Here is a 9614-nt window from a genome sequence, read left to right as displayed (position 1 = left end):
CCTATTCTTAATCTTCTGATATTTCCACTGAGTCTGTAGTAATTACACACTTTTCATTGTTTATGGCTTGTATTTGAATTTCTTCATTCCTCTTTTTCATGTTAGCTAGGAGCTTATCCATTTTATTTAATCTTTCAGAGAATCAGTTATTTGATTCATTAAATCTTTGAATTGTTTTCTTCATCGCGACTGAATTAATTTCTGCTCCAATCTTTAAGATTGCTTCTCCTTCTTTGGGCTTTGGGCTTGGCTTGCTCTTCCTTTCTTAGATGTTGGAGGTGCAGGATTAGAGTGTTCTCATTCTGTTTTCCTAATGTGTGATCCAAAGTTATAAATTTCCTCTGAGAACTGCTTTCATTGCATCCCATAAAATCCCATAAGTTGTGCTTGAATTTTCATTAAATTGCAGACATTTTTCAATTTCTTGTTGAATTCCATCTGTGCCCCATGGGTTTCTGAAGAGAGTGTTGTTCAATTTCTATGTATTCAAGTTTTTTTTTCTTTTTCTTTTGTCATTTGTTTCCAGTTTCATTGTGATATGGACAGAAAATATGCATGGGATGATTTCTGTCTTTTTGCATATACTTAAGCATGACCTATAAACTAGTATGTGCTCTATTTTATGAAATGACCCATATGCAGCTGAAAAAAAAGTGTATTCTCAGAAGGTTGGGTGAAACATTCTGTATATGTTCACTAAGTCCATTTGTTCCAACAAGTGGTTCAGTTCTGCTACTTCTTTGCTGATTTTTTCTCTGCTTGCCCTATCTCTTTGGTGTAAGGGGTGTTAAGGTTTCCTGTTAAGATTGTAGTACTAAATATTAGATTTTTCATGTACATTAAGATTTGTCTTATATAGCTGAGTGCTCCTGGGTTTGGTGCATACATATTTATGAGTGTTACCTCTTCCTCTTGAATTTTTCCAATAACCAGTAGATAGTGGTCTTCTTTATTTCTTTTGATCATTCTTGGTTTGATGTTGAGACGGTCTGAGAACAGGATTGCTACCTTTTGGAATCCCAAGTGTGGGTCTGTCTGATTCCAAGTAAAGATGATTCCCAGAGAGATACAGCTAGTTCTTCATCACCTTGGGAGCTAAAGGAAAGAAGAGCATATTTCAACCTCCTTCAGAAGTGCTTCTGTTATGTAGCTCTGGATATCTTCATCCATGTCTAATTGGCTGAGAGATATAACCTTATAGCTAATACTCGGGGAAAATAGCATGTAAATATCTCCATTCTCTCTTTTGGAGTAGATACCTCTTCTGAATTAACTTTCAAGATGTGATAGCTAAGTCATCACCTTGAAAAAACAACATCATTATATCTATGACATTTAAATTTCAAATTGTTTGCATCTGGAAATCTTACCATCTAAATCCTTCAGTCACTTATTAACAAAACTCTCATAATCTCTCAATGGGATCAGACTCAAATCCTTTAACACAGACACATAACCAAGCCATTCTTCAGAGACATTATACCATTTTTATAATGATGTTTTCAGAAAAGTTTATTCTCCAACCTTTGATCTATGCATAAAGCCATCCCACAGCCAAGGTCAAGTTCAGTAAAGTCAGTTAGCAAAGAAATCAATAAATTAGTTTTACAAACTTTATTATTCAAGTCTTCTAAACTAAAGAAATATCTCTAACTCCACTTTGACTACATTTCTACAAATAACTATTGTATGATGTCTGTAGCCATGTGCTAGGACTAAGAAAAAGTCCTGAAGAGAAAAAAAAATAATGTCACAGGACTGTCCTGCTACAAGGCTGTATATTGTTAGATTTCTAAATTTCTTTGTAAAAATATGTAAATGCTTATTCTTATTTTTTATTTTTTTTACTCTTTTTAATCTTCTTTCTCCATATTCTGGAGGGAATCAAAGTTTAACACATCAATACCTGATGGAAAATACCTGTCCCATGTTATGTCTAAGATGTTTGTTATTCAAACAAATAGTGAGATTGAGCTCAACTACTTATGTTCTAGGGTAACAATAATAAACCTCTCTTCTGGAGGGATGACAACCTAAGTTTGAAGATAAAAATTAGAGAAAAAGAAGGGCTGCAAGATAACCAATATTTTGGCCCGAGCCTTTCAAGGTCAGAGAGGACTCAGGACATGGAACCTCTGTGGTAACAACATGTAACTCAGTTGTGTCTCAAATTTTCTGATCAAGGAGATTCTGGGTCCACAGTGGAATGTGATCAATGATGTAGAGTGTGCCTAAGGAGAGTCACATGGAGAGAAAACATTCTCTCAGGCTTTCACAGAGAGCAAATTGGTCAAGCAATGGCTGTAACTCATCCACATGGCTGACACTGACAAAAGATCTACAAATTAGTGTACAAGGATTCAGGTTAAATCCTGAGGGGGTTTGACTGATCTTATCAAGTGCAAAAGTTACGTGTCTTGTTATATAGGTCTTGTTTTATCTTGGTCTTAACCATACAGCAGAAAACCATCAAAGAAGTTTATAATTTTCTTATATTCTGTACATTGATATCAAATCATTAAAGCAGCCAATGGAATGTCTAAAAAATTTAGTACCACTATATACAGAAACTCTAAAATTCCAAAAAAAAAATTACATTAATTATTTTTTCTTTCTTAAAGAGAATAAAAACTAATTAAAAAACATTAGAAATGTTGGGGCTGGAGAGATGGCTAAGTGGAATAAGCACTTCCCTGGAAAGTGCAAAGGAATGAGTTCAATCCCTGGTTCCACAAAAAAAAATTAAATTAAATTAAATTAAACATTAGAAATGTTTCAATAATCATTATATTGCACATTGTGGTTTTCAGGTTAGTTGTTCATATCACCACATATAAGCATGGAAAAATGGTTAAAGAAAGAAAGAAAGAAAGAAAGAAAGAAAGAAAGAAAGAAAGAAAGAAAAGAAAAGAAATTAAAACTAAAACAAGAAAGAAATGTAAGCATTGACTATTCCTTTCAATAAACTGGTAGAAATCAGCAGTAAGAAACAAAATAGAAAGTCTTTGACTGTCCCCTGGGCAAAGATTTCAGCAGAATCAGTTACTAATCCTCTGGGAGTTTGAGAAATCAGCGCCAAGCCCTGTAGTCCAGGAAGTCTTCTTAAATCTCCAAAGACTCATAAACAAAACCTTGGGAAGATTGCTGTAAGAAACAACAGCTACAGTGCTATTGGCTCACAAACTGAAGCTTTGGGAGATGCTGCTCCTGGGCATGGTGGGTTTCTGGGGAAATAAAGTTGAAAGGGAAATCAGGAGTGTAAAGAGTTCTTTCCACATGTTTCCTGGGATCATAGGAAGCAAAGTTTTGAAGGAGAAAAGCAAGATTCAAACAAGTGAGTTTTGTTCATTTTGTTTCATAGAGTTGAAAAAAACTGACTTCCTACATTTGCATAATTAGGCTTTATTCACATTGATTTTAATTTTGGATTGAATATAGCTCAAAAATTGCTGAAAAAATAAAAACTTTTAAGATTCATTTATACTTTCATAAGAGAGCAAGAAAGTCAATAGAGAACAAAACCTGGAGCTATCAAAATTTCTTAAATAAAACAGCTTGCTTTCTGAGTAAATCTAGGCTGCCAATGAAAACAACATTAACTGTAGAGTGCAAATTAGAGTATGTCACCAGAAAGATAACAAGTTCAGTGTCTAATTACCAGACCACCAAGTCCAGTGAAAGCTGTGTTCCATGTCTGGGGACAGAAAGAAATCAATGACCACATGAGGTCTAGGCAGAGGAATACACAATCCACCAGAACTAGAACAGAGAAAAACAAATTGTTTTTCCAAATTTTTAAGAGATTAATTTAATTTAGCTAATTTCTTTTTCAATGAAGTAGTTCTTATCATTGAATTGAAATTCAGTGGTTTGCTTTACAAAATAATTTGGACAAAATAACAAAACTAGCCACACAAAATACTCTCTATAATTTGACAAGCTAGATACTGTTAAGAGTGAGTGGATGCATTATGGAACACTGGGGTTAATATTTATGTCTCATTAAATATGTTAAATGAGGATAATTCTGTTGGTAATGGCTTGAATTTATCATTTTTCCCAAATTCCATATTGCCATTTTGAAGTCAGAATCTGTGAATTGCATCAAGAAATAATAATAACTATGAGAGCACCATCTATAAATATTAATAATCAAAAGAAAGCACCTCATAGACCAGCTAGCCAGAAAACAAAAGACATTTTCCTTGCTTCTACTGAAACAGAGAAATTCTGAGGCAGATATTTGTGTACAGATTTTTTTTGAAAAAATAAATTTGAAATTTTGGGCAGAGATTCAGCCACAAAGGGGAAAAAAAGAGCAAAATGAGTAAAATATGTCATGTTCTAGTGCAACAGCAGCATTGATTTTTCCTTCAAAGTTCAAGTCAAGTCATTTAAAGAAAATTTACACATTCAATATACTTACTTATCAAGAATGAAAATAATATAATATCTTAGTTCACTGCTTTTATTCCAAAATAGAAAAATTGATAATCTTAGGTGGTTCACATTTATATCTTTACCTTAGGAAATTGGGGATAATCTTCTGTATCATTTAATTACATTTTAAAATTTAAGGGAGCAAATATATCCAATCAAGACGATAATATTGTATGAGAAAAAAACTTCATTTAATAGAAACATTTTTCTTCTTCTTCTTCTTCTTCTTCTTCTTCTTCTTATTATTATTATTATTATTATTATTATTATTAGAAAAATATTGTTAATTATTCCATGACAAGCAAACCACCTTTCATATTTTGTAGAGCTAGAGAATGTAGCTATAAACTGCATGTCAACATTCATTCCTAAAAAATCTTTGCTTCATTTTGATACTTATAAGGAATGATCACTATTCTATTTAAATGAATTAGAGCAATCTAACCTCTATAACGGCTTTTAAAGGAGCAGGTGTGCTTCTTCAACTTCAGAATGCAATAATAATCAGGAAATGAGATGCTTTAGTATCATATTTATAATACTACAACAATGTTACACTCTTTCTCAGGTGCATCATATGCCCACAGACTACACTAACTGATGCAAATGATGAGAAATGTAACAGAATTTATCCTCCTGGGTCTCACCCAAAATCCACAACTGCAGAAACTCTTATTCATTGTGTTTTTCCTAATCTATCTGGCCACACTGGCAGGTAACACACTCATCTCAGTCACTGTCTTCATGAGTCCAGCCCTGGCTTCTCCCATGTACTATTTCCTCTCCTACCTGGCCATCATAGATGGTTTGTACTCCTCCTGCATAGCTCCCAAAATGGTCTTTGACTTGGTCTCTGAAAACACCACCATATCCTTCAATGGCTGCATGACTCAGCTCTTCGCTGGACATTTTTTTGCCGCAGCTGAGATCATCCTGCTCATCGCCATGGCCTATGACCACTACGTCGCCATCTGCAAGCCCTTGCACTATGTAACCCTCATGAGCCGAACTGTGTGTACTTTCCTAGTGGGGGCTGCTGTATTCTTAGGGTTTGTTCATGGGGCGATACAGGTTTTGTTTATAACCCAGTTACCCTTCTGTGGCCCAAACATCATTGATCACTTTGCATGTGATTTATTCCCAGTCCTGGAGCTGGCTTGCACTGACATGCACAGTCTGGGACCTTTGATAGCTGCCAACAGTGGGTCGTTGTGCTTTCTTACATTTTCTATGCTGGTTGCTTCCTATGTCATCATCCTGCACTCCCTGAGAACATATAGTTCTGAAGGGCGCCACAAAGCCCTATCTACATGTGCCTCTCATGTCATGGTTGTTGTCTTATTTTTTGTGCCTTGTTCATATCTCTACCTGAGACCCATGACCTCTTTCCCCACTGACAAAGTTGTGGCAGTGGTCTTTACCCTCATAACACCTATGCTGAATCCTTTAATCTACACCCTCAGAAATGAGGAAGTTAAAAAGGTTATGAAGAAGCTCTTGGGTCAAATAATGAAAGGGGATATTGCATGAACCTTGTAGTCATGAATGTAGACTAGAGTTACCAAGTGACTTCAGATTTCTTCTCCTTCTTGACTAAGTTCACAGTCTATTTTTCTCTATATGAAACTCTTTAATTGACATATAATAATATTTTGGAGTATAAGGTGATAATTCCAAACACATATATAATGTATACTGATCAAATCAGGCAGTGTTTAATAGTTCTTTGTTAAGGGAATCTCTACACTCCTGCCTTCTAGTTCTTTATAAAATAAATAACACTTTTTTGTGAACTATATCACATACAGTACTATAGAATTCTAAAACAGTTTCATCTTATTTTCTGCCTATTATCCAGTCATCCTCATTTCCACTCCTCCACACTCTTTCTAGCTTCTGGTGACCACAAGTGTTCTCTCAGCTTCTACGAGATCAATATTTCAGGTGTCCACTTATGGGTAAGAAAATGCAAAATTTGTATAATTGAGCCTGGATTGTTTTCTTTATCTAATTTTCTTTCATCCTACCCGGGTTGTCACAAAGGTCAGGATTTTGTTAAATTTATCGCTGAATAGTATCTTACTGTGCATATATGCCACATTTTATTTATGCATGAATCCCTGGATGAAGACTTCGATTTTCACCAGAAGCAAAAACAGTGGACTGGATTCACATTGAAACAGAGAAAAAGAGTTCTAAGATCCATCATATTTACGTGGCCCTCTAGTGGTTAATTTATTTAAAATAAAAAGAAAAAATACAGTAATGTAACTTTAACTTTTTTTTTAATTTAATACAGGGTCTAAAGGGTCTCACTACACAGATTGGACTTGTAGTGATTGTGCCTGCTTTTTAGCTTCCAAAGAGCTGGGATTATGGGCACATGCCACCGCTCCCAGTCTCAATCGCCATCTAAGCATGTTCCAGGGGATGGGGCTGGCATAGCAAGCCAGGGTGATCAAACTCCTGGCCCCTATCTCTGCTTAAGCAGGAACTTTAATCCACTGAGCTATCTAGCCTGCCCTAACATTAACTTCTATTATATTCATCTATTATCTTTTACCCATATACTCATGAAACATTATTATTAATTATTATTATTATTATTATTATTACTTCAGATACTATCATTTCTGATCTGAATTCCTCTGTATCCTTCTGCAGTTGTTTCTTTACTTCAGATGCTATTATTTCAGAGATTTCAGTTTTGTGACTCCCAATTTCTTCTATGCTAGTATCTTCATTTGTTCTGGGTGGGCTCAGGGCCTGAGAATGCATCTTGCTCTTTCTCTTTGTCATTTTATATTTCAGAGAGAACTCTTTATTTTTATTCCTGTGATACTTTTGATTGATAGTAAGTTAGCTGTATCACTGTGATCAGAGCCTCTCTGTAAAAAGTCTGTTCTTTAGGTATCTCTTCTGTGTCAAATATTCTTGTATTGTGTGTGTCCCATGATTTTGCCCTCTCTATTGATTGAGAGTGAGATATTGGTTTCTGTTTGGCATTGTCCTCTGTCCTTAAGTATATGGATTTGGTGAAGTTATTACCTAAACACCTCCTGATATTATTATGCAAGAGAGAACATGTGGTTAAGGCAGGTATGGTTTTCTATTTACAGTAATACAAATAGCAACACTAGTAATTGTTAGTGACATTTAGCAATTGGCAAACTTTTGTAACTAATGGGTTTGTACTTTAGGTCATAAGATCAAATATTATGGCTGTATAACTAAGTGGATATGAAATTGGGAATTTGTATTTGAATTAGTTCCCCTATATTCTGTCTGATCACCTCCCCTTCATGTACCTGGATTCTTCAAGTCAGACATTCACCCCAGTTACCTTTTGCCACCTCTGTCCTGAGAGGATACTCCTGTAGATCTGGGTCTATGTCTTGGCCCCACTGGACCTAGCAGTGTGCCTTAGCTCACCAAGTCAGGATCTACCAAAGTCAAACTCAACCACATGGGCCTGGATTAGGTCTGGCTGCTGTGTTCGGCTTCTTCCTACTGCAGCACATTAAAAAGAATGAACTATGCCCTTCTGGTTAAATGCTCTGCTCCTGATTTAGTATGCTGGGTCTTGCCCCTCAGGCAGTTCCACTGCAGGGTCCTAAACCAAGCCTCTCTGATAAAGTTCCACTGTCCAGTCCCAAACTGGCCTCTCTCTATTGCTTTTGTGAGAAAAGTCCCCCAAAGATAAAAATTTCCAAGAAACTAATACAGTTACCCTGCTGTCTCTTTGGTGGGTATAAAATTGCTCAACAACAAAATCTTGACAACTTTCACACTCCATGATGCAGTCAGAAGAAGTTGTATTTTAATACAGGACAGAAAACACTGTATGAAAGAAATATTCAAGAGTAGGACAAGCCATCTGTGCATATGTTAATCAGGATGTTTCTGGTCTACTTAGTCTACCAGGTTTACAAATCTTTGCCTCCTCTACAATAGCAAATTTTCTACTTACAATCGCATAGAAAGCACCCTTTGGCAAACAACCCCATAGTCATATTTATGCCACTTTTATATCTACACAGTTATATATGAAATTAATTGGAAAAGAAGTGCCTAAAGCAAAAGAATTACAATCAGTATAGACTATGGAGTTAAGAGTACAATATCTGAACATTAAAGTTATTTGTGACACATGCAAATAGAAAGAGAAGGTTACCACAATAAAAAAGTTATCCGAGGAAATTCCAACATAAGTGCAATTTAGATAGTTACCACTTTTTCTCTTACCTCCAGCACTATTAATATTATAAATAAAAACTTGCTGCTTCAACTCTCTTCCTAATTATTCATCATAAAAGGCTATAACATTACATACTTCTTTAAATGAGGTTGAATTACTTAAACTGAAACCAGGTGCCAAAAGAAAAATTAGGAACCATGTTCTACCACTGCATGAGCTCCAGAGATGGCACCAGGGAAATGGAGATGCCCAGGACTAAAGCTTCTAACAGAGGAATCCAAGGGCACCACTGCTGTCCTTCACTAGCCATGATCCAAGAAGATGAGACCTCTTTCCCAAACTTTATTCATTTCAAAATATGTCCTATGCACCATCCATGTTTGAGTAGGGACTATATTGCACTGACTTAGCATTCAGCAAGGCTGTTTAGTAGGAGCTTGACATGCAAATAAATAGTTCTGTAGTAACCAGTGGTGAGAAAAACTGTTAGATCCCTGAGCAGCATTGACTACAAAGCTCTCAAAAACAATAGGCCTCCCACCATCTGAGGCTCTGGAAAAGGAGAAAGAAGACAGCATGCCCAAACCTGAAGGCCTTCCTCTGTGCTGACTCTGTGGCTAGTGGGCGAAATCAGGAACACGTCCCACCCAAAGATCCCGGGACTGCTTGCAACTAACATTTCCTGAGTCTCCAGAACTTAGGTAAGGCCAGATTTCATGTACAATGCTTACAATGGAAGGATAGATGCTGTGCTATAATTTTCTACAAATGCCAACATTGTTAAACTGAGGGAGTGAATAGTGTTTAAAAAATAACAAGAACCATTCCAAAAAAATCTAGCTTACAATTGAAATACAGTGTGACACAAGATAATGTAATAGTTCTTCTGGATGGTTAACAACCTAAGTTTGCAGACCAAAATTAGAGAAAAAGGAGGGCTGCAAGGAAAGCCAAGATTTTGGCCCTAGCCTTCTAA

General features: G+C 35.9%; 1 protein-coding gene across 1 annotated transcript; it reads left to right on the top strand.

The window, feature by feature from the left end:
• The first annotated feature begins 5040 nt into the window (after window positions 1-5040).
• Window positions 5041-5970, top strand: LOC101577582 (olfactory receptor 4C45-like). The gene has a single exon (XM_012513314.1). It carries the CDS (start codon window positions 5041-5043, stop codon window positions 5968-5970), a length of 930 nt encoding a protein of 309 aa, XP_012368768.1.
• Window positions 5971-9614: the final 3644 nt, after the last annotated feature.

The sequence above is a fragment of the Octodon degus genome, unplaced genomic scaffold (genome assembly GCF_000260255.1).
Source record: "Octodon degus isolate 3935 unplaced genomic scaffold, OctDeg1.0 scaffold00438, whole genome shotgun sequence".
In the NCBI taxonomy this organism is placed as follows: Eukaryota; Metazoa; Chordata; class Mammalia; order Rodentia; family Octodontidae; genus Octodon; species Octodon degus.
This window is presented reverse-complemented; position numbering and strand designations above follow the sequence as displayed.